This window comes from Chenopodium quinoa, unplaced genomic scaffold, assembly GCF_001683475.1.
Source record: "Chenopodium quinoa cultivar QQ74 unplaced genomic scaffold, ASM168347v1, whole genome shotgun sequence".
Taxonomy (NCBI): domain Eukaryota; kingdom Viridiplantae; phylum Streptophyta; class Magnoliopsida; order Caryophyllales; family Amaranthaceae; genus Chenopodium; species Chenopodium quinoa.
This window is the reverse complement of record NW_018744092.1, coordinates 3,860,887-3,887,067: the sequence shown is the minus strand read 5'-3', so window position 1 is coordinate 3,887,067 and position 26,181 is coordinate 3,860,887. Positions and strand designations below refer to the sequence as shown.

Sequence of the window (26,181 nt, the reverse complement as noted above, 5' to 3'; positions counted from 1 at the left end):
TCAAAATAAAATCAGAAAATAAGTAGAGGTAAGTGAAAGAAGTTACTAATTGAAGCTTCAAATGTTGAGTACAAATGCTGAAAATCTGAGAATAATCCTTGAAACTTGCTTCTACAATGATTAATTTGAGAGTTTCTAAACTAAAATTACCAACTAAATTAAAGATGATTGTTGCTAACTAAGAGGAAGTTGATGAAAACTATTCTAAAAATTGTTGTCCTCAATATGAACCAAAGGGGTAGCATTTATACTCCCCGAATTACATAATTTAATCCGTAAAAAGGTAATCGGTTTCCCAGTTAGGACCGCCCACTCCAGAAATAGGAGCGCCCGCTCCACAAGCCAGAGCGCCCACTCCATAAGAAATGTGTTCCCTCTCAAATATCCTCAAATGGAGGAAGAATTCAGCTTGATAGGGAGGAGAGCCTGCTTTAGAGGTGGTGCACGCCCGCTCTCCTTGCTTTAGGATAATGACAGATTGTAGCAAAGCGACTAGGAGCGCCCGCTCCTTTGTGAGTGCACGCCCGCTTCTTTAACTCTCAGATTTGGGCAGATTGTTGTATTCTTATAACAGCGCCTGCTCCTGGAGAGGTGCACGCCTGCTCCTTCAGGAGCGGCCTCTCCCTTCATTGTTTGCTTCCTCTAGCGTTCTTCCACGAGCTTTGTTTGCTTGTCAAAGCTAGTCTTTTACCTGCAATCATGACAATCATACAAAGAGGTGGAAAAGCCAAGATACAACATTTATATACAAAATGGTGTTAGAAAGAAGGGAAAAGATTACAAAATCGGGTTAAAGTTACCACAATAAGTGGTCAAATAAACCACTTATCAGCTCCAACTTAAGAAGTGGGACAGATATCGCTCTATTCTAAAGTAAAAAAGTTCATGTGTTAGGACGTGGTCGTCCATCAAAGAAGCTCGCGACAGTTTGACACCCAAGAGAGCGGTAGCAGCGAAAAGAGATCAAGGGATGAAGATGGTGGATCAACACCAAATACACCAACAAGTGGAGACGTTCTTGCTGATGAGTTTTTACCACATCCTGATGGTGCGAAGAAGGCTAAGTCCAGGTTGAAGGGAAAAGAAGTAACAACTCAAGCACTTGATACTTTCAAATCATTTGGTGACAAACTTAAACTGTACACCGAGAAGGGGGATAAGGTCGTTGATAGAGATTTGGAGAGGCTCGAATTGGAGAAGAACAAAGAAGCTACAAAGCAAAATCAAATCGACCTAGAGGAGTGAAACATTCGGATGCAGCAATATAAAATGAATTGGGACATGCTCCAACAATTGCTTGCCAAAGAACTTCGTGCCCCGTGGGAAGATCAGATGATCACCGAACTCCTAGAATACCTCAACAAATTTAGGAAATTTTAATGGTATGTTATGGAATAGGTTGCATTGTGTTAGTGTTGTGTTTTAAGTACTTTTTTCATTCATTATTTTAGTTTCATGTTAGGTTTTAGTTATGTTATGTTTAGTTTAATGTGTCTATCCTTCTAATCAGTAATGTTTGTGTAATGAATAGTATTGCAACCATGTAATAAAATTTTAAATATTTGTCGTTTTATGTGTGAAACATTGTTCTTGTGCTTAGTCAACTCCTTTTTAGAATCTTACCATACTACTAACTTTTCAAAATCCAATAGTAAATACTCTTCAGAGTCCACTTGATTTGATGACTCTATTTTAATAGTTTTCCAGAGTCTATTAATACTTTTCAGACTTAATTTGATGGCTTTTCATAATCCATTTATTACATGTGATGGCCTTCCATGTGATGACTTTTCAGAATCCATTGAGTTATCAAATTTACATAAAATTTTATTTAATTTTCATGTGATGCGCACTAGTGCATTCACATAATCGATCTTTTTTATATAAATACAAACTACGGCTACGGAAGTGCAATCGCTCTTCATCAAAACCATAATTCTATTCTGAAACAACTTTTACTCTTTCAAATAACAAACGAAGATAATGGATTCCTACAAAATTAATATAAGCTCCACTAATAGCTCAGATAAGGATAGATGGGTAGCGCTAGCTCGAGAAGAGAAGGAAATAGATGAGATGATTGACACAGTCACCTTCACTTACCTCCCAATCCTAGCCTCGATGGCATCCCCTCCAGCACGGCGCTTGCGCAAATCTGTTCCTCGCGGTGATAGACGGCATGAAGAAGGTTATGTGCGGTTGTACAATGATTACTTTGCTGAAGTTCCAGTCTACCCAAGTGACCTTTTCCGACGTAGATTCCGAATGCACAAACATGTGTTTGAACATGTTATGTATGTAGTAACAGAAAATGATACATGGTTCCAACAAAGGAGAGATGCTACTGGGCGTCTAGGCTTGTCTCCACTATAAAAGTGCACTACATCAATTAGGCAGCTGTCTTACGGTTTAGCCACCAACGCTTGTGACGAGTACATAAGAATAAGCGAAAGTACTGATTAGGGGATTTTTATCCACCAAGCGCCGTTTGACAAGTGGACCACTTAAGACACGCCACGTGTCCACCCATGCCAAATGGGACAACCGGCCATCAAGGCCCATTTCAGTCTAGAAGCCCGATCGGCCCTAGGTTTACCTTAAACCTAGAGAGTTGCACGCTTCCCAAGGCTATAAATACTCGATTAATCCTCATTAATCAGGGGACCGAATAATTAACGGAACGGAGGAGAAACATTACGGAACACACTAATAACCGGCTGATCTCGCTAGCAAAGCAGATTACCTACATTAAATACTCTCACCTAGAGAGACCTTATTACTTTAATTTCTGTATTAATTACTCCTTAATCAGGTACTAACTTGACCGTTGGAGGCGGAGCTCTCAGGAGTCTCCGTTATTTTGCAGGTACAGGCGTCCGGTTCCAGTCTCGGAATTGTAGCTCTCCCGCAGGACATCAGAAAACCCCAAAACATTTGGCGCCGTCTGTGGGGAGAGTACTTCAGAGATGGCATCCAAGTCTGTACCGACCCCAGAAGAGAGGCGTCCCCTAGACGACCCTCAAGTTCAGTCGGACCATGATACCGAAAGTGAATTTGAAGTTGAAACTCATACAGCTCCAGACGGGACCCTAAGGGCCCGCCGTACCCGTCATACTGAAATAAGGGAACGGGAGTATCTTCAAACAGGAAGCGAGCCAGCAGGCGCACCGCTTGCTCGGCAACAGCCGACTGATGGGTCTGCTCCCATCACAAGGAACGAACTCATGACCTTCATGAGGGGATTCAAGGGAGAGATCCAAGAGTTGATCAACAAAAAACCGCCTGCTTCAGTCAAAGAGCAGGCGGCCAAAAAACCTTCCACTTCACTGAAGAGGAAGCCAGTTCAAGGGCGAGAGGCGACTCCCCATCCTAAATCTAAGAAGCGGGAGCCGTCTGCTCTTGATTTCACAAAACTCCGTTATCCTACGGGAAATAGGAAACCGGTTCGTCATATTCAGGCGGACGGGTCAAAGCAAACGTTCACAGATGCTCGGCACCTGCTAGAGCAGAAGAAGAGTGACCGATTATCAGAGTCGGCTTCTACTTCAAATTTTCAGGACAGTTTGCGAAATGCCTCGATGAGGCCAACTCAGTCGTACCATGAGAGTCAGTCAGGCGGCACCTCCCGACAGTCTGGCTTTCATAGTGCGCAGGCGGTACCAAATTTGCCATTTGTGCCGCAACAACAATATTTTATGCAGCCACCTCCATTTGGTGGACCTGCAGCAAAAAACGTCCAACCTATGGACTGGCAGCTACGGCTGCTTAGACTTGGTGAACAGCCGTCGGCCTTCTCCAAGGAAATTACTGAAGCCGCTCAGCCGGCCAAAGTAAAAAATGTTTTAGTAGGCGCCTATGATGGCACTACTAACCCGGAAGACCATCTGATGGCATTCACCAACCTGATGTACCTTCAAGGGTTGGATGATCCCACTTGGTGCAAGTGTTTCCCAGCAACTCTCAAGGGAATTGCACAGCAATGGTTCGGCAACCTGCCGACTGGTTGTGTAAACAGTTTCAGGACGCTTGCTTACTTATTTGCCTCCAACTTTGCAATGAACATCCCTGCGAAGAAAACGACCCTTGATTTGGGAACAATTCAGCAGGGTGAAAAGGAGGGGCTTCGTTCCTACATCAGGCGGTTCAACCTGATGAGAATACAGATTCAAGGGTTACCGGATGAGGTAGCTTATACTGACTTTTTTAGAGGTCTCAAAGACGGGTCTACCTTCAAATTTGATTTAGTTCGAAAAAGGGTGGCGACTCTTCAAGAGGCCTTGATTGAAGCAGAAGCCTATATACAGGCGACTGATCTGTGTACAATGAAACAGTCGGACGGGAAGAGGTTCGACAATAGAGAAGGACGACAGAAACAGTCGTCCAACAAAGATGAAAAAAGAAAAGGGGTCTGGGCGGCTGATTCCTCTAAACAGCCGGCCAAGAAGAAAAAGGAATTCAAACCATACTCCCCAAAGTATGTGTTTAACAAGGATAACCAGTTTATCCTAAAAGAAATAAAGGGACAGCTCTCAATTGAGAAACCGCTCCCCATGAAGGGTTCTGCGAGCAACCGGAACCAAGACAAAATCTGTGCTTATCATGATGACATTGGTCATCACACCAACGACTGCATTAGTCTCATGCGGTACCTAGACCGCTTGGCTGATCAAGGTGATCTTGACACTTATGTCAAGAAATCTACGGGGAATACTTCCTCAAAAAAGCAGTCGGCCAAAAAGAATCAACAGGCCGACAGTTCCGATACAGATGATGCAGTCGTCTACACCATTGCAGGCGGCTTCTCAGGAGGCGGCCCCACTATTAGGGGCAACAAAGATAATATAAGGCGGTTAGATGTAAATTCCGTTCACCAAGAACGACCGTCCAAATATACATTTCCTGAGATTGTCATCACTGAAGAGGATCTAGGAGGAATAAGGGGGCCGCATGACGACCCTCTCGTTATTGAATGTAAAGTGGCCAACCAGAGAGTTGGTCGAATCCTCATAGATACTGGGAGCTCTTCAGATCTCATCAGCAGCAAATGTCTGTCAAAACTGAAATATCAGACGGACTGCATACATCCGGCCTCCCACCCTTTAATAGGGTTTGGAGGAGGAGTCGTCCACCCACTGGGACGAGTTGATCTACCCGTCCGCCTGGGCGAAAAAGGGGAAGGACGACACATGGTAGTCCGATTCCTAGTTGTAGAGGAACTCTCTGCCTACAACATGATTCTGGGTCGCCCAACCCTGAATAGTGCCAAGGCTGTTATAATCCCGTCACTTATGCTGCTTAAGTTTGAAAGGGACAATGGAACAGTCGGCTCCCTAAGGGGAGATCAGAGGATGGCCCGAGAGTGCTATCTCTCGGATGTCAAACCCACTGCTAAGGCCACTGGGTCAAGTGGAGAAAAAACAGACCTTGACAATGTCAAGGAAAGTGCGCCTGTTCAAGAAACAGGCGACAGAAAAAGAAAGGCGTCCCAGACAGAGTCCGCCAGAAAGGCAAGAAAATAGCAATCATTGGCAGAGGACCGGCCGGATGAGTTCCGCCCTCAGCCGGCTGGTGAGCATACGGACCTGATATTAGACGACTCCCGCCCTGACCGAACAGTCAAAGTTGGGACGACTGCTCTGAGAAACCTTGGTGATGACTTTCACAACCTGTTGAAAGAATACAAGGACATCTTTGCATTTGAAGTCCATGAAATGCCAGGCATTAGTCCTGATCTGGCAGTACACAAACTCGCTGTGGATCCGAAAAAGAAGCCGGTACGGCAAAAGAAGCGGAACCATGGTGAAGAAAGAGCTCAGGCGGCCGCCGCCGAAGTCAAAAAATTACTTGATGCAGGGTTCATTCGGCAATGTTACTTCCCAGATTGGGTTGCAAATGTGGTACTTGTTAAAAAGCCGAATGGCACCTGGCGAATGTGTGTAGACTACACAGACTTGAACAAGGCGTGCCCCAAAGACAGTTACCCTCTGCCCAAAATTGATAACCTGGTCGACTCAACAGCCGGCCATGCCTTGATGAGTTTTATGGACGCCTATTCTGGTTTTCATCAAATTCCTTTGTGGAAGAAAGATCAGGAGAAGACGGCCTTCGTCACTGATCAGGGATTATACTGTTATACGGTCATGCCGTTTGGTCTTAAGAATGCCCCGGCTACATTCCAACGAATGATAAACACAGTGTTCTTTGATCAGATTGGGAGAAACGTCGAGGCATACATTGATGATATGATTGTTAAGACTAAACTTCAGAAAGATCATCTGACGGACCTCCGAGAAACTTTCGCCACACTCAGGCGGCACCATGTCATGCTCAATCCCAAGAAATGTGTATTTGGAGTTGAGTCTGGGAAATTTCTCGGATTCCTTATCAACCAGAGAGGAATAGAGGCGAACCCTGAGAAGGTACAGGCGGTCATTGACATGCAGTCGCCTCGTACCGTCCGAGAGGTTCAGAAGTTAACAGGTTGTCTGGCGGCCTTGGGAAGATTTCTAAGCCGATCAGGCGACAAATGCCTATACTTTTTCCAGGCAATTAAGAAAAAGGCAAGGTTTGAATGGGGGCCGGATGCTGAGGCCGCCTTCCAGAAATTAAAGGTTCACTTGCATTCCTTGCCAAGGCTGGTCAGCCCTTTGCCCAAAGAAAATCTCTACATGTACCTGGCCGTCTCTGATCATGCGTTAAGCGCGGTGCTCCTTGCTGAAAGGGACGGCTGTCAACTTCCGGTCTACTTTGTCAGTCACGTACTGAAAAATGCCGAGTTGAGGTATCCCCTAGTGGAGAAATTTGGTCTTGCACTCTTCATGGCTGTTAAAAAATTGAAGCCCTACTTTCTGGCACATGCAGTCGTCGTGTATACCGACCAACCGATCAAACGGCCCCTTACCACCATGGAGTCCTCCGGACGAATGATCAAATGGGCCATAGAAATGCAGAGTCTCGAAGTTACTTTCGAGCCTAGAAAAGCAGTGAAGGGGCAAGCCTTTGCTGACTTTATTGTAGAGATGACTCGTCCTCCTGACTCTCAAGTTCCAGACCAAGTCTGGAAGGTATATGTGGACGGAAGCTCTACTTCAAACGGTTGTGGAGCAGGCGTCGTATGTCAATCTCCAGAGGGCGACAGGTTCGAGTATGCTCTACGCTTCAGTTTCCAGGCTTCAAACAATGAGGCAGAATATGAAGCTTTACTAGCCGGGATCCGCATGTGTAAGGCGGCCGGGGCAAGGAAAATAGACGCCTGTTCTGATTCACAACTGATAGTGAGTCAGTACAATGGCGAATACGAAGCAACACATCCGGCCATGATCAAATATTTACAGGCGGTCCGACAAGCAGTCGGCTCCCTTGAGGATTTCCATCTGATCCAAGTGCCGAGATCAGAAAACAACCAGGCAGATGCACTCTCGAAATTAGCATCATCCGCCTCCTCCGATACTCCTCGAACTGTGTTTTGGGAAGTAATGGAGAAGAGAAGCATCGAGGAAAATCCTATTGGAATTCTAGACAGAAGCTCAACCTGGATGGATTCAATCAGGGCATATCTAACAAACGGTACACTGCCGGATGATCCTCAACAGGCGGCATCACTGAAAAAACGAGCCTCCTGTTTTGAAATGATACAGGGGGAACTGCACAAGAGGGGGCACCTTCAACCCTTCTTAAAGTGTGTTACTCCTGAAAAGGGACGAGAGATACTAGATGATCTTCACTCTGGTTTCTGTGCTTCCCATATAGGTGGTAGGATGCTTGCTCAAAGGGCAAGGCGGCAGGGCTACTTTTGGCCTACTTTGGAAGCAGATGCAATGGAGATGGTGAAAAAATGTGACAAGTGCCAAAGGTTTGGCAAATTAATTCACCGTCCGGCTACTGACCTCACTACCATTCACAGCCCACTACCGTTTGCTAAGTGGGGCATGGACATTCTGGGTCCATATACGCCTGCTACAGGCGGCAGAAGGTATATACTTGTTGCCGTTGACTACTTCACTAAATGGGTAGAGGCGGAGGCTGTAAAGGGAATCAAGACGAAAGATGTAATTTCATTCATTTGGAAAAACGTCATCACTCGGTTCGGGGTTCCCATGTCTATGGTTTTTGATAATGGTCCCCAATTTGAGACGCCTGTTCTCAAAAGCTGGTTGGGAGACCAAGGAATTGGACATTACTTTGCATCTGTCGGCCGTCCACAAGCAAACGGCCAGGTAGAAGCCTTTAATAAAATCATCTCAGACGGTCTCAAGAAAAAAATTGAACGAGCAGGCGGCCTATGGGCAGATGAACTACCACATGTTCTTTGGGCCATTAGGACGACTGAAAAAGGGGCGACTGGAGAAACTCCATTCCTCCTAACTTATGGTGCAGAAGCTGTTCTTCCAATAGAACACTACGAGCCGACTCTTCGAGTAATGCTATATGACGAAGAGGCAAACTGGGAAGCTATGCGCCTGGCATTAGACTCACTTCCTGAAAAGAGGGGCAATGCTGTTTTGCGCCATGAAATCTACCGCCTGAGAATGACTAGATCATACAACAAAAAAGTGCACAGGCGCCCACTCAAAGTAGGGGACTTTGTACTTAGAAAAATGGAAGCAGTTGGTAGGGCTAACGAGTCTGGCAAACTAACTCCCAACTGGGAAGGACCCTACCGAATCTATGCGGAAGTCAGGGACGGTACCTACCGTCTGGAAACACCAGACGGACAACCGTTGCCTCGAACTTGGAATGTAGATAACCTTAAGAAATATTTCTTTTGAATGATGTAAAGTAAAGAGCTACTTAATAAAGTTGGCACTTACTATTCAATTTTGTATTACGAGGGGCATGCCGTTTGTACCTTTACAGTCGGCTACTCTCCATTGAGTTTCACTCTTTATCTTTACAGGGGCATGCCGTCTGTTCCATTACAGTCGGCTACTCTCCCTCGAGTATTTTACTCACAATACTTAGCTAAAAAGTTTAGGGCCTGGCCGATCCTGTAACTAACAGGCGGCTACCCTTCTTTTACTTAGCACATACGTTCACCAAAAACGTACCAAGGCCACTGGCCGAATGATCAGACCAGGCGCCTAGTCAACTGATCTAACTTTTAAAAACTAATCCGACCTGTCCCAACATTATAGCAGGCGTCCGGCGGCATCCATTCGGATGAAATTCGTCGCAGAGAGCAGCTCCCTTTTGGGTGGAACATTGTTCTATAAACTAATTACACGGCACCTATACGACTGTCCCAAAGGGCAACCACGTAGCCGTTTTTGAGACAAGGATAACTCTATCACTAACCAAACCAGTGGTAGCAGTTGACATCTGAGTCAGATGACCGCCTGTATTACTTGGGATAAATGCAGGGGGTACCTATTGAGTTAATAGCCAACAAACATTGGCGAATCAAGGGGTCTAGCCGGCCTACGCCGCCTGGTACCTCTACTTCTCAAACAAAAGTGACGGCGACTGAGTAACTCCAAAGTTAACTCATAGTCACTCCTTCAAATTTGGTATGGAACCTAAAAAGTTTGAGTCGTCCGCCTGTTTTATACAAACAAGGGCACTCGAACCCCTATTCCTACTGGATAACCTATTGAGTAAATAGCCAACAAACATTGGTAAATCAAGGGGTCTAGCCGGCCTACGCCGCCTGATACCTTTACTACTCAATCAAGATTGTGACGAAGACTAAGTAACTCCTATGTTAACTTAATAGTCACTCAAACTTAGTACTGAGCCTAAAAGGTACGAGTCGTCCACTTGTTTTTAATAAACAAAGGCTCTCAACCAATACTCTTGCTAGGTTAACAAATAACAAATTAGAGGCCAACATTGGCAATGAAGGGAAACAACCGGTACCCGCCGCTTGTTTTCCTACTTAAATTCCTTGGCTACTTGGTAATTCTATTTACTTGGTCAAATTGAATAAAGAGTTCGAATACCGATTGATTAAATGGCCGACTGATCATCTATCCTGGAAACAGACAACCAGTCGTCCAGGGGCATAGGCGGCATACTTACTATTTGTACCTGTCTTAACGTTCGGCCATACACAACAGTCTGTCTAGTGAGCAAATTTCAAATACTTAGACAAATTTGAACAAAAACAAAAAATTTGATTAAAATGAGCCGGCCATAAAAGACCAGCAGAATATTCAAAACCCCGGCCCCCTGGCCGGGTAATTACAAAGCAAACGGCACGCAGGCCGTGAAAAGAAAAAATATACTTAAAGCTTAAGAAGGGGGCAGTTCAGTATCAGCAGCAGCCGCCTGGTCAGCACTCTTCTTGCTGGACTCGGCCTTCGCTGCATCATCTTTTGATGCCTTTCCCCCAAGTGGCACAAGCGCCACAACAGGCTCTTCCTCCTCCAACGCAACGTCCATCGCCTCTTCTTCAGCAGCCGCCAGGATCTGTTGATTATATATTTCCGAACACTGGCGGTACGTTCTTTCCCATGAGGCAAAGTCGGCACTGGGGAACAGTCGTTCCCAGGTCATGCGTTGGATTTGGGCGGAGTCTTCCACCATCTCCCGGACGAGCTCTTGTTTTTCTTGCTCGGCCTTGTCCGAGAGCTCTTGGGTAAGACTCTTCTCCTGGTTCACCAGGCGTTCTTTTACGTTAGCCAAAGATTTCTCCATGGCTTCGTAAGAGTGCATTTTCTGGCGAAGGGGTTTCAGCTCGGCTTTAAATTTGGTGACGGTCCCCTCCAGCTCGTCAACCTTCTTTTGGGCCGCCTCTAGCTGAGCCCGAACAGCGGCGGTCGCCTGCGCCTGATAATAAAGAAGATCAATGGTCAGTACTTCATTTTGGGCAATTTGAAACATTGCTTTATCACAGCTGGAGGCGGCCATAGCCTTTGCGGCCTTTACCTCTTTGTTTTTCCGATCAATCGGCTTGCGAAGGCTGTTGACTCGGAGCAGGGCCTAAGTACAAAGAAAAACAGGCGTCAGTTTCCAATCATAAGGGTTAACAGGCGTCCTGGGACTTCAAAAGGGTATACCTCAGCTAGGATCCCCGAAATTCCATCGAGGTCAAGGGTGCCGGCACCCTTGACCGCCTCCCTGTCAGAGGGAGGAACTACTTTAACCATTGACTTGGCTATCTCAACCAAGTCAAGTCCCTGGGGGCCGGCTGCATTAAGCAAAAGGAAAAACAAGTTAGACCTAATCAAGAAGGAAGCAAGAGTGAGTTTTTACAAGCAAGTGTCCATACATCTAGGCGGCCCCGCCTGGGTTTTTGAAGAAGTGGCCGGCTGCTTCTCAGCCGCCACTGTTTTCCTGGAAGACCCAGGAGAGCTTGCAACAGTCGTTCTCCGGGCCTTGGGGTCCGGCTGTTGCGAGGAAGAAGCCCTTGGAGTGCCAGACTGAAAACAAAAAGAGTTAGTATATGCATAATACAACTTAAAGGGGAAGAGTTTTCAAAGCTTACCAAGGGTGCCTCCTTGCTGGGGGAGTCGGCGTACGACTGCTTCATTAGCGAAACCCGCAGCATGGCCGCCGCAGTCTTAGATGCTGTTATTTTACTCATGGCGTCGGCTGAAAGAAATAAACAGCAAAGTTAGTAAAAATCCCAAGTAAACAAGGCGTGAGAAAACAGAGTATTCGTCAGGCCGGCTACCTCTAGAGCACCGACTGCCGAGGCCACAGGCGGCCAAGAAGTACTCATCATAGAGCCACTTGAAGCTCGGGACGCAGTGTAGGGGTACTTGCTCTCGTACCCCTGAAGTAGAGTTCACCCTAGTCTCTACTTTGAAGAGTCCTTTGTCTAGGATCTCTCTTTTAGCCTTTGGGGGAACAGGCGGCATGCTGCGGCCGCCTGCAAGAAGAGGCGGATCCCTGTTCCACTTGTTAAAACGTTTGTTCAGCTCCGTGTCTGAACTCTCGATAATAAGGAAGGTGTTCCGCCAATCCTTCCATTTGTTTGCCTTACCTCTCGTCATGAGGTAACCCCTGTGGCTTGTTAGTTGATACCAGCCGGTACCTCCCGACTTAGGGGTCCGGCTGAGATAGTTCATGTGGGCGAAAGCCTCAAAACTTGGCTCCACCCCGTTCAGTTCGCACCCGGCCACATAGCCGAGTACGTTTACCCAAGAGTTGGGGGCTAACTGCCATAACCCCAGATCATACCCATCTAAAATCCGCTGAACAGCCGGATGTAATGGGAAGCGCAGACCAGCTTTGATGGCCGCCACATAGCAGCCAAAACAGCCGTCACCATAGCTGGTACCAGCCGGCCAGACGACAGTATCTTCTGGATCCGGCACAAACAGTAAATACTCCGGGCTCATTTTGTGGTTAGCAATAAAGCTCGCCACGTTGTCTCGCATGGTTGCGATCCGGCCCCGGGGCACCCTGCAGTAGTAGGGGGTGTTTTCCTCTCTGTAAGAGGCGGACGGCTCTGCCCAATTATCCCCCTTCTCCACTGCATGGGAACTTCTCGCCTCTTGTAGGCGGTTATGTTTTTCTTCTGAGTCAGAAGAACTATGGTCAGAAGAACTATGGTCAGAAGAGCTGGAATCGGACTCGTCCCCTGATGAGTCCGAAGAGGACGACTCCTCCCCTCTCCTAGAGGGGCCCGCCTCCTCTCCCTTAGAAGGAGCAGAAGGTAAATTAGACATGTCCACGGTTAGATGAGAAGGGAACACCTTGGTCCCTCTCTCAGAACTGTCAGCTTGACAGTCGCCTCGTTCCACATCTGGCGCCTGGTCAGATGTTTCGCTAAGGAGTACCCTTTGGGAGGAGCCGTCTGAGTTTGATATTCTAGCAGTCTTTTTTGTTCTGGCCATCACGTTCTGCATAGACACAGATTCAGTCGGACTTTGTATAAAGGGCAAAGATGGGTCCAGAAAAGGGCAGGCGGCACTCCTAGTCCTAGATTCAGCCGTCCCCGGTGACCGGCTGATCACTAACTTAGGGCGTGTCGTGTGCTTCCATGGTGCCATTTCAAAAAATAAAAAGAAAATTAAGAGTAAGAGAACTGAGTTACCTGAACGGATGACAGTTGATGAAGTCCTGAAAGTTCGGGTCAGTCGGCTTGTCAGAACAGGCGGTAGGCAGAAAAAGTCCGAAAATGTCAGATCAAGTTCAGGGGTCCGAATGTTCTCGCAAAAATTCTCAAATGTGAAAATGACCGAAGTCAGCACTTCCTTTTATAGGCAAAATGAGAAGGCGGAGGGTCGCTTCCGAATTCAAATTTGGGCGGAAGAATCTCCCGGCCGTCTGCAAGGTGACACCTGTAACGGGCCGTCGCCTGTCACCGTGCGACACCTGTCACAGGCGACACGTGACCAGTCGCGTGCCACCTGTGAGGGGCAAATGATTAGGGGATTTTTATCCACCAAGCGCCGTTTGACAAGTGGACCACTTAAGACACGCCACGTGTCCACCCATGCCAAATGGGACAACCGGCCATCAAGGCCCATTTCAGTCTAGAAGCCCGATCGGCCCTAGGTTTACCTTAAACCTAGAGAGTTGCACGCTTCCCAAGGCTATAAATACTCGATTAATCCTCATTAATCAGGGGACCGAATAATTAACGGAACGGAGGAGAAACATTACGGAACACACTAATAACCGGCTGATCTCGCTAGCAAAGCAGATTACCTACATTAAATACTCTCACCTAGAGAGACCTTATTACTTTAATTTCTGTATTAATTACTCCTTAATCAGGTACTAACTTGACCGTTGGAGGCGGAGCTCTCAGGAGTCTCCGTTATTTTGCAGGTACAGGCGTCCGGTTCCAGTCTCGGAATTGTAGCTCTCCCGCAGGACATCAGAAAACCCCAAAACAAGTACTACGAAGTTGGCATTAGAAAATTTTACTGAAGGTGTCATCAACCAATTCGGTGATCAGTACTTGAGACAACCAAATGGTAATGATATGGAAAGGCTGCAACGAATCGGATAGGAGCATGGATTTCCAGGCATGATCGAAAGCATTGATTGTGTGCACTAGGAGTGAAAAAAATTTCCGACAACATGGAAAGGACGATATCAAGGCAGAAAAGGGGTAGCCGCTTGATATGTGTCGTTTACCGTATAAAATTAATTATTTATTTACCTAACTTATCCTCCAAAAATATTAACAACTAGTAAAAGGGTAAGCAAGGGTCGATCCCACGAGGAGAATTTGAACTTTTTAAACTCAAGGTTAACTCAGAAAAATAGACTATTTACATTATGTACAAGAGAATGGGGGGGTTTAAATCGTGATAACCAAACTAACGAGACTAAAGAAAATATTAACCTACTATTTACAGTAGACGACAAGCAAACCACCTTTAATATATTAATTTGATCATAGTATAAAGCGATGTAATTTAATTCCAAACTTTATTCCTTTTAGTTTCCTTCAATACTCAGTTTAGTGTTCAGGTAGACAAATTACCGCCGCGGTCTATTTGACATATATTGCTCACTAGAAATTAGAATCTTGCAAATACACTTTCTACCCCAATAAATTGGTTTTATTAGATTAATTCACAAACTCAACAATACTAAACTTGACCGGCTCAAACTAGTATTACTAAGTTATTTCCTCTAAATTATCAAGTAACGCCGCGTCAAGTAATAATTTAGTATAGTTTCATTACTCCATACAAGCAATCGTGCACTACCACAAGTATAGCTTAATTAAACATGCATGTAAGAACAAATAATCATGTAAATTCATTAAGCATAAAACTTAGCATTGAAATCCCATTAAACTCAGCGTGTAAAAGGTGAAACGACAAATCAGAAAATTAAAGACTAAATTACATCAAATTAACTTAGTTTAAGCAACAATATGAATCACAAGATTGAAAGAGTTTAAGAGTGGGTGAAGGGAACTCATAACTGATGAGCCACGATCGAACGGTCGCCGCTAGATCGTCACCGTCACTCGTCCCTTCACCTTCCGGTATGTTCGGTCTATCAACCTTGGATCAATCGTACTTAGGGGTGGGACTTCGGTCTGGCGGTTCGGTATGACCTCGGTTTGAGTCGGTTTCGGTTTGAAGCGGTTCGGATTGAAACGGTTTAGTTTAGCTGGCGGGTCGGTTTGGTTCGGTTTGGGTTAGTCACGGCTCGGTTTGGTTTCGGTTTATTTCTTTGCGGTTTAAATTCGGTTTGGGTCATAAGCGGGTCGGTTTATAAACGATTCGGATTATGTCGGTTCGGTTTGATACGGGTCGGTTAAGGGGGCGGGTTTACCCGGGTCAATGTCAGTTCGGTTTACAAACGGTTTGGATCAAGCCAGTTTGGTTTGAAATGGGTCGGTTTAGGGGCGAGTTTACCCGGGTCAATATCGGTTCGGTTTATAAACGGTGCGAATCATGTCGGTTCAGTTTGAAATGGGCCGGTTTAGTGGAGGGTTTACACTGTTCAATTGGTTCGGTTTATGAACGGTTTGGATCATGTCGATTCGGTTTATAATCGGTTTGGGTCATGAATTCATGATTGTTTTAAAGATCGCGTCATGACCATGATTTAATGAGTTGATACTTATAATACGATAAATCGATAATTAAGAATGTACAAGTATTCAATTAGATTGATCAACAAGTGTTTTAAACTTTTAAGTTTTAATGATCAGATATGTAAATATGTTTATCGATTATAGTACATACCAATAATTCAATGAGGCAATGATACTTATGATAGTATGATAATGATACCAACCGTACATTCGTACGATATGATATACATAATAATTAATCTATAATTACATATACATTAACAATATCGTATTGAATCAATTTCCATTTCCAAACATTGCATTTCTTATAAATTATAACTTACACGAGATTAAATGGATTCGTTATTTAGTTTGTTACTTTATTTAGATTACTAACTCAAACAACTTAATAAGTTAAATGGACGAAATCACGAAATCACTAATTAAAGTGGTGATGAAATCATTATGCAATACTAATGTACGAATAGTCAAATATACAACGGTTAGATTGAATGCCCATGAAAAACAATGGTTAAATTTTCATTACTTTATTAGTTATTAGTATTACTTATTAAGTTATTATTAGTTTATTATATATATATATACTGATATACAGTCACAGACTCACAGATATATATAATATACATATAGAGATGTCAGATATTGATGTGCATTAACTCATTAAGTCATTAACTATGTCGTATTGAATCAATTTCAATTTTGAAACATTTGCGTTTCTTACAATTTATAACTTATAAGTAATAAAATAATAATAATAATAGTAATAATAATAATAATAATAATAATAATAAATAATAATAATAATAATAGTAATAATAGTAATAATAATAATTATTATAATAATATTATAATAATAGTAGTAGTAAACTAGTAATAATAATAATATTAACAAATAATTATACTAACAATAATAATAATAATAATAATAATAATAATAATAATCCCTCAAAATAATAATAATAATAAATAATTAAAAAAACGGTCAAAAAGACCTAGAAAAGCACAAAGAAAAATCTAGACCGTTAGATCTAGATGAATATTCTGGAATCTACAAAAAAAAATGAATGGTTAGATGTTGAGATTGAATATGGACGGTTAGATCAACTGAACAAGTAAAACCTAAACCTAGAAAAAAAAAACCCACTCTATCAGCCATTCAGCCGTTTTACTCCCTCATAGTTTCTCTCTCTAACTTCTTAGTTTCTCACTCTTTCGTTCTGAAATTCTCAAGAATCTCAAGCTCAACTTCTCAACTTTTAAAAATCCTAATTAGGGTTTTTGTTTTCGTTTCATTTGTGTTTTGGATCTACATTTCTGATTTCTCGCTTTACATTCTCGTTTTTTTGTTTTTTCAAATCTTCCACTCCTTCAATTTGAAGGCTTCAAGCCGTCAAAAGTTCAAAACTCAAGGTAATTTTTTGTTAATTTTTGTTGTTTTCGTTTTGATTTTTTTCGTTTTTGTTTTGGTTTGTTTATTTAAGGTTTTTGTTTTCGTTTCATTTTTGTTTTGGATCTAAGTTCTGATTTCTGACTTTTCCATTCTCGTTTTTTTTTTCCAAATCTTCATCTCCTTCAAGCCGTCAAACCTCAAGGTAATTATTTGTTAATTTTTGTTGTTTTCGTTTTGATTTTTTTCGTTTTCGTTTTGATTTTTTACTTTTTTTATTTAGGGTTTTTGTTTTCGTTTCATTTTTGTTTTGGATCCAAAGTTCTGATTTCTAACTTTTCCATTCTCGTTTTTTTTTTTTTTTTTTTCAAATCTTCCTCTCCTTCAAGCCGTCAAACCTCAAGGTAATTTTTTTGTTAATTTTTTCGATTTTTTTCGTTTTCGTTTCGGTTTTTTTTTTATTTCAAGTTCTAATAATCTACATTCTTGATTTTTTCTTTTGATCTCCAGTTCAGGCAGTTCTCCATCTTCAAATCTCCTTCAAGTCGTCAAAGGTAATTACTTTTTCCTTTTCGTTTTTTTAATACAGTTTTTCTGTTTTTTGTATTTGATTATTGTTGTTGTTCTTGCTTGAATATAGTCGAAATATGCCTAAAATTTGTTGTTGATTGTATTTTTGTTTTTTACGGGAAAATGGTAGATTTGTGCTGTTTTGTTGTTTATTATGCTCGATTTAAAAGTAATGATGATGGGTTGTTCAGATTATGTGGTTATTGGCTTTTTTACCTAAGAAAAGACCAAATTGTGTCACTTTCTGCAGTTATGTGCATAAAATAAATGCTAGTTTAGGGCTAGTAAAATAAACATCTCATGTTTATTTATAGGTTCATAATTTCATTGGAAACTTTTGGAAAAGTTTAAGCTTTTCTTATGTATGCTTTTTTCTTTTTGAGAATATAAGGGTAAACTTTTGCCAAAGAATGTTGAGGCATTGGTTACCACCCAAAATTGGTGCCGCGGATGTTGAGGAAGACGTCCTCCTTATTGGTAAAGAAATTGAAGCCGAAAGTGCTTCATCTGCATAACTGGTATTTGTGTCTCATTGTGGTTTATTTTATCTTGAAAAATCGTTGCCCTTGTCATTTATTTTCAGACTTGCTGGTAGCATTTTTCAAGACTTTTAAAATCGTTGCCCTTGTCATTTATTTTCAGACTTGCTGACAGCATTTTTCAAGACTTTTAAAATCGTTTCCCTTGTCATTTATGTTGAGACTTAAATAGTTAAATGTATTTTGGTACTTGCTGGCAGCATTTCTTAAGTTTTTGTTAAAACAACCATTGCTCAGTGATGTAAATCTGAGAGCAATTTTAAAAAAACAAAAGCTATAATTTTGAAGTTGCTTGAACTTGTTATGAGTTGTTGCCTGCTGGTAGCGCTTTTTCCTTTTGGTTGTTGTCTCTGTTGAGTTGTTATTGCCTATATTGTTGCCTGCATGAGCTGGTTCCTGCCTCCTGCCAGCTTGAGGTGCTGTGTTGCTGCCTTTTGTGTTATGAATTTATGATAAGTTTTGTTGTTGCTGTTTCTTATGCTTGCTGTTTTAATTTTTCTTGAATCATCGTTGCCCTTGTCATTTATGTTGAGACTTCAATGTATATGTACTTGCTGGCAGCATTTTTCAAGTTTTAAGTTAAAACAGCCATTGCTCAGTGATGATACGATAAACGTAAATCTGAGAGCAATTTTGAAAAACAAAAATAAGTTCCTGCTGAGTCCCTTCTGCTTATATTATTCCTTGCTTCTGATAAGTTGCTGATCTGTTATTCCGTGTGCTGGTTCCTGCTTGTTGCTGCTATTTCCTCTGCTCTTGGGTGTTGTGCTGCTGCTTCAAGATTCTGCTTCAAGATTCTGCTCCCAAATCACTCACATTCTCACTCCTCCCTTCATCTTATAATGTATCATTTTTTTGCAACCCTAAACTTGATGATGTTTCAGTTGATAAATCTGAAATCTAATCTGGGTAGTAGTGATAGTAGTTTCATTATGTATTGGTATATGTATTGTGAATTTTAATCAATGAAAATGGTGACTTTTTTTAATTGCTTGTTGATATTACTCTAATTTCAATGCTATTTATCTGCTGGATTTGTGGTAATGTTATGAAATAATTGTGGCTACAGATTTGGGATGCCTCCGTATTTATTAAAATTCTTTTACTTAATATCTGGTTTAATATAAGAAAAGCTAAAAAAATGTGTTTTATAAACATTTTAGTCCTCCCCTTTACAAAATACTTGTATAAGAAAGTTTTATAAAGTGATAATGTGAATGATTGTACGCCTTATTGACTAGTACAGTAATATTCTAATGCTTATGCCACTTGTGTAACGCAATCTCATACATCTCCAATCTTATGTTACCTTTGAGGCTTTGAGTGTTATTGGATGATCATGAATATCAAGGAACAATGAAGATAATTTGGGTGGACTAGCATTATTACTGGAATGAAAATGATACAAATGATATATCTTGTAATTAAAATAAATAAGTAATCTAAAACGATATTAATAGTGTCGTTGGCCTAGATCTAGGTGATATAAACCTTTGTATAAACCTAAGCCGTTTGATTAGATCTACATTTATTAACATTAATTTTATTTACTATTTAGCCATTTAGGTTGTAAATAATTCAATTTGAGTTAAGCAGTTTGTAATCGGATCAGTTTAAACAGGTTGCGATTCGAAAACAGTTCGATTTTAACGGTTTAACGGGTTATGGCAGTTCAGTTTAGACGGTTAGCGGATTATAACGGTTCGGTTTATATGTGCGGTTTTAACGGTTTTGGTTCATAAACGGGTCGGTTTAAACGGTTAGCGGGTTACAAATGGTTCGGTTTAAACGGGTTTTTTTCGGTTTAAACGGTTTCGGTTTATAAACGGTTCGGGTCATTAACGGGTTTATAAACCATTCGGTTCGGTTTCGTTTCGGTTCGGATTTGCGCAGTTTGGTTTGTTATCGGTTTACGGTCCGTAACGGGTTGACATTGAGCGGTTCAATTCGGTTTCGGTTTGATATTGAACGGTTCAGTTCGGTTTTCGGTTTATATTTATCGGTTTATAAACGGATCGGTCCGTGATGGTTCGGTTCGGTAACGGGCGGTTTCGCGATTCGGTTTGAAAAGTCCCACCCCTAATCGTACTCCACCAAGCCTCACAAATTCCCGATGTTAGTCCCGTGGTAAAACTTGTCCTTTTGGGATGGTTGATTGGGAATTTTTATAACCCCAAAACCATCCTAGGTTTTCTGGGTATGAAAAGATAGAATCTTGAATTAGGATAAATCTTCATCTTCTTGTTTTTGCTTGAATTTCGGAGAGGTTGTTTGAAGATAAACATGGAGTTTTGGAGGCCTCGATTATCACGCAAGATGGATTTCTATCTTATTGTTTCTGATTGTTTGATGTTGCTTGTTGTAGCTTGTTGCTAAGTCACGTGCCCTTTTATTTATTTTCTTTTGCTTCTCCACAAAAATCCTAATTAACAAAATAAACATATTAAGTAATATTTATACCAACTTAATAATAAAATTAATAGAAGATAAATATACGAATAAAATATTAAAAGTTAGTTAAACTTATGAAATAATAACTAAAAGACACTTATAAGACTAATATTAGGGGCTAAAAATATGGTATATTATGCACTTATCACCGCTCTTATACTAGAGCTTGTTGCTGATCGAGACTGGTGGATTTGGCATTCTTTCTTCGGGATGTTGGGTACTTACAATGACTTAAACGTGCTACACCGATCTCTTGTGTTTGAGGATGTGTTGGAGGGGCGTACTCTTCCTGTGAGCTTTGTTGTTAATGGTCATCAATACAACAAGGGGTATTACCTTATTGACGGTATTTATCCCAAATGGGCTACTTTTGTGAAGTCTATCACTAGTCCGTAGACTCAGAAACATGTTTGCACGGCATCAAGAAGCAGCGAGGAAAGATGTTGAGCGAGCTTTTGGAGTTCTACAATCTCGATTCGTTATAATTCGAAAACCGTCTCTAGATTGGGATGTTCAATTACTTCACAAGATTATGTTATCGTGCATCATATTACACAGCATGATCGTTGAAGATGAGCGAGATATGTATTTGAACAACTCTGACACATTTCACTTCATTGACAGCCAAAGTGGTTCCTACGAAGATGCTTTCAAGTATCGTAATGAGCTTGTGGTAGACATCCACATATACTTACAGCGAAGAACAGAGATTGAAGACAACAAGCTCACTTGCAATTAAAACACGATTTGCACATTTGGAGGAAATTTAGGCATAACGAGAACAATAACAATTAGATTTCAATTCTATTAACGGTTAAGTATGTGTTATGTCTAATGCACATGGGTTGTTTTTTTTTTTGGCAATTAATAAAATAAAATAAAATTGTATTCCTCATTTAAATTAACAAATTAATTAATAACGCTAATTATGCTAATTGTAAACAATTAACAACGCTAAGTACGATAGTTGTAGCTAATTTTGCACACAAATAACGCTAATCGAAATTACCTAATACTAAGCGTAACTAGTTTCGGTAATAATAATCAATTACATATCACATGAGATTAATATATTGTAAATTATGTATGTATTTTAATTTTTAGTAAAAGATAAATTGAGGTGGGGTAGGTAAATAGTAGCATGAACAATTTTTTTTGGTTCATTATTATGAGGAGGTTGGAAATTATTTGTTTGGTTGATGTATATGATAGAGAAAGTTTTTTTTTTTTTTTTTTTTTTTTTATAAATAGTAACAAGAACAATTTTTTTTTTCATGAATAAGGATGCTCTTATTAACACCGTCAAAGTTAGTCCACCTCACTAACATTAATTAACACTACTACACTAGTAATATAAAAAGAATAAATAACAAATTTCAAGGCATATAATTTCAAGAATGTCACTATATTAACAAAAGTTGTTAATATATATTGGATATTAATGGGGGACCGGCTCATGAAAATGCACCAACATAACAAGGCACTATTCATCATAAGAAATTAAGAAGCACAAACTCAACAATTCGAAGCAGATAAAGCCTAAAGGTACTTATTAATTTATTAAGTGGGAGCAATATAGTCCAATATGGGTTTTCTTAAAAATTTATCGAGTTTCTTGAGAACCTACACTATCCTTAAATAATTAATTATTAGGATTTTTGCCTATGGATTTTTACTTTTCACTTGAAAAAATGCAGGTATTCTCAAGCATGGGTCCATGGAAGAATATGATGCTCCACCTTTGAGAATAGACATGATAGGAATAGACATCGAGCACCCTTAGATAATCAACGAAAATGGGTGAATCGACATGCATTAGAGATTTAGCATCCATGCTTAGTTAGGTAACACCTGGTAAATGACCTAAATAAGATGAAAAGGCTTGAACGGGTGCTTAATCTGCTACTAGGTGGCACACCCCTAACATAAACACATTGTATTATTCAATGTTTAACTTTGAACATTTAGATAATATGTGGTTTAGTTGACTATAAAATCACAGAGGCGTCAGTTAATAAAGAAACACCGCAATATAGAGTAACACCATTAAGCAAAGATGTGCCAAGAATAATGTTCAAAACATTGGTATGGAAGTCAATGTACAAATATGAAGGTCAATACATATTGACGGTGTATATAAAAATTCGTACATTCATTTATAATTTATAATTTATGATATTATTAAAACCCAAGACATTACATGCTATGATGATATGTGTTGTTCTTATGTCGGCATGACATGGTACCACATACATAAGATCTAAAGGAGATAAAAAAATTCAGGTTAGGCCGAGTCTTAACATCAAATCTTAGGTCCAAACCCACAAAAAGTGGCGGACTTACCTGGCCAAAGCGGGTTTTCGGGGCTTTTTTCGAGTCGGGTTCGGGTTTTATATCTAAAACAATATTTTTTCTTCTAAAACCTGTTTTTTTTAGGCCGGATCGGGCCAAGCTAATGGACTAGCCCGTAGTTAATCAGCTCTTATAAGATCTTCTTCATTCTTATAAAAACACATAGGCATAACATCTAACTTCCCTCTCTAAATCTTCCGCTTTCGATCACTAATTTGATCGTCGGAGGTGAATATGTCGATGATAGAGTACTCACTATTTTATTGTTTTGCAGGTGGTCATCCATACAAGGTGTTGCATCTTAATTTGTAGTCTCTCAAGAGACATCCGAAAAACCCCAAAACAAGCACTATCTAGGATTTCCCAATGTGATATGCTTATAACTCAAATTTATTTTGACGAGCTGTATCATCTATCCTTCATAAAATCGTACAATGCAAGAAGTCTAAATTGTAGGTAATGATATGTATAGCTGTTAAATACGGGTCGGAGTCGCACCCGCTACCAACTAAGAGAGAGAGTCCACCTCACAAGTCCAAGGAAAATTCATTCCAAAACTATATGTTAATAGGAGCCTTATGAGGAGTAATCCCTTAGCTTTATAAAGTGTGTATCTCTCTCTTTTTTTCTCGATGTGGGATGCTTACATGTGATGTTTGGAAAACCTACTTCAACAATAACTCTTAAGGCTACATAAAAACATTAAATCGATTTTCTAAAATGGAATAAAGTTGGAAATTCATGACAAAATTAAACACAAATCGGTGTAATTAATGTTTATCTATCCTTAATACGAATTATAAATATTTTTTTTGACTCCTTATTCATAGTTCTTAAGCTATACTTGTATTTTTCATAAAATGTCATTTGATTCACTCTTTACTAATTAATCAAGGATATTTGTTTGAAAAGGCTCCAACAAATACTACGTACTCCCTCCGTCCCTTATTTACATGTCTACTTTTCATTTTACACGGGAATTAAGGAACTTCAAAGCCATGATTGGGAAGTACAAATATGCATATGGAGTTAGAGAGAGATAGAGAGAAAGAAAAGGTAATTGATAATTATTGAAAAGATGGAGAGAAAAAGTGTTGAAAAATAATGTCAAAAGTACAAAAAAAAAAAAAAAAAAAAATGTTAACTTATCAAAAAGAGGGAATATTGTCAAAAAGTACATTCTTAAAATAAAAAAAAAGTATGTAATTTTAAAAACCTAAAAAGAAAAGTAAACATGTAAATAAGAAACGATAGAGTACGTAATTCAGTAGCTTAAAAGTTAGGAGTTATACGAATAACAAATGTTAATGTTTAATGTTTGACCAAACCATGAATTTAATTGAACACAACGGCTATATTAGAATGACTTAAATAGCTTTTTGACTAGGATGACTAAATGTCAGGAATTATACTTTAATTACATTGATAATAAATGCCAGGAATATTAAATTAAATTAGTATTATAAAATGTACAGATCTAGCTTGGTGAAATGAAATGCTTTTCAGAAAGAATTATCATCATTGCAGTGTGGTGGGAAATTTATTATACAAGTATAAAGTAACCTCCATTGCCAGAGTCACCCAAACTCAACTCAATTTTTTTTAAGTAATCCCTTAGGATTAAAGAAATTGTATATTTTTTAAGTAATCCCTTAGGATTAAAGAAATTGTATATTTGTATAACACGGAGTACTACAATTTTCATAGTTTTTTTTTTTTTTTTCGATCTACTTGTTTTTTTGTACAATTTTCAATACATATTTTTAAAATTACATTACTTCGTCTTCATTTATATTATGACAATATGGAGTATTATTTTCTAGTATGTACTGTAATATAGAAAACTAAAGCTTTTGTCAAAAAAAAAGAAAGCTAAAGCCAAACATTTTTTTTTTTTTTGACAAGAACTAAAGCTACACATTGAGATGGAGTTAACAATCTAATAAATATAAAGCTAAACTTTTAGCCAGGTCACAAGACAGTGACACTTGGCGTTTTAATTTTTCGCCAAGTGTCGTGCCACGTAGGCGACATCTAAGATTTAATAAGACACCTCTAACACTAGATAGACGAATTTAAGATAAATTCTTTAGGATAAAAGAGTTGAATGTGAGATATATTTTTTAGGATAAAAGAGTTGAATTTAAGATAGATTATAAGTTTTTAGTGATAGCCAATCAAATAAGAGATTTGTAAAATGCCACATAAGCAAAATTGGCAAATGAAATTTTAAAGTTTAAATTATTTTAAATACAATATATTATCTTTTGAAATTAGGAATTTTTTTTTAAATATATAACAAATGAGAGGAAATTCACAATCTAATATATATAAAGGGGAGTTTTTTCCCGAGTTTTTAGAGCGCCACGTAGGATTTCAATTTAAAAAAAAATATTAGAGCGCCACTTATGATTAATACTTTTAAAACGCTACAATTAGATTATGCCACGTAAGATTAGGTTTTTTTTTTTTAAAGCGCTACGTAGGATTATAATAATAATAAAAAACGCCACGTAGGATTAATAATTTTAAACCGCTACAATAGGATTATGTCACATAAGATTAATTTTAGAGAATCACATAGGAAAATGTTATATTTTAGCAAAAAAAAAAAAGAAAAGAACTGCAATTTATTTTAGATCAAGCATATTATACTAGTATTAATTATAAAAAATAAAATCAGCACGTTTTTTTGTGTGGTTGGCCATATCGTGTGGCCAGTTGAGACACACCCAAACACTGATCGATTGAGTAACCTTTGATCGATTGAGTAACCCTTGACCAACCAAGTAACTCCTGACCAAGCAATCCCGACCACACGGTGTGACCAGCCACATATGAAACTTTGTGAAAAAAAATATTATCTTTTTTATATTATGAATTTTATCTAAATATGAGAAACAAAGTTAATAATTCATTTTATAATAAAAAATTCAAGTAGTAAGAAAGCGAGTATCACAAAATTTATTAGATAAATATATATTTAGTAAAATATTTAATTTGAAAAATTACAAATAAACCGCTTCATCTAGTTTATTTTAAAGTAAAAATAGTTAATGATATACTAACGAATGAGAGGAAATTTACAATATATTTTAAAATAAAAATATTAAAACAATATACTACGCTAAAAGAAAAAAATAACAAATTTTATCACATAAATACAAATAAATCGTACAACGAGTTTTCATCTAATATTGCACATAAATATAACCAGAACAAACAAAAAATTACCGGTATATCATACTCCATAATATTTTAAACGGAACAAATAAAAAAGAGCCGATATAATCAACAAATTAATTCTTTATTCAAACCTACTTAAACAAACCTTTAAAATCTTATTAAAGGCTGCCATATTAATACACTGCAAATCTAAAAGCTGAACATTAAACCCTGACTATTCACCAGTAAATAGCTGCGAT

General features: G+C 39.6%; 1 protein-coding gene across 1 annotated transcript; it reads left to right on the top strand.

Moving 5' to 3' along the window:
- The first annotated feature begins 20,530 nt into the window (after nt 1–20,530).
- Nucleotides 20,531–21,143, top strand: LOC110692034. The gene is made up of 2 exons (XM_021869027.1): nt 20,531–20,750; nt 20,794–21,143. The coding sequence occupies exons 1-2, from the start codon at nt 20,531–20,533 to the stop codon at nt 21,141–21,143; spliced, it is 570 nt and encodes a 189-aa protein (XP_021724719.1).
- Nucleotides 21,144–26,181: the final 5,038 nt, after the last annotated feature.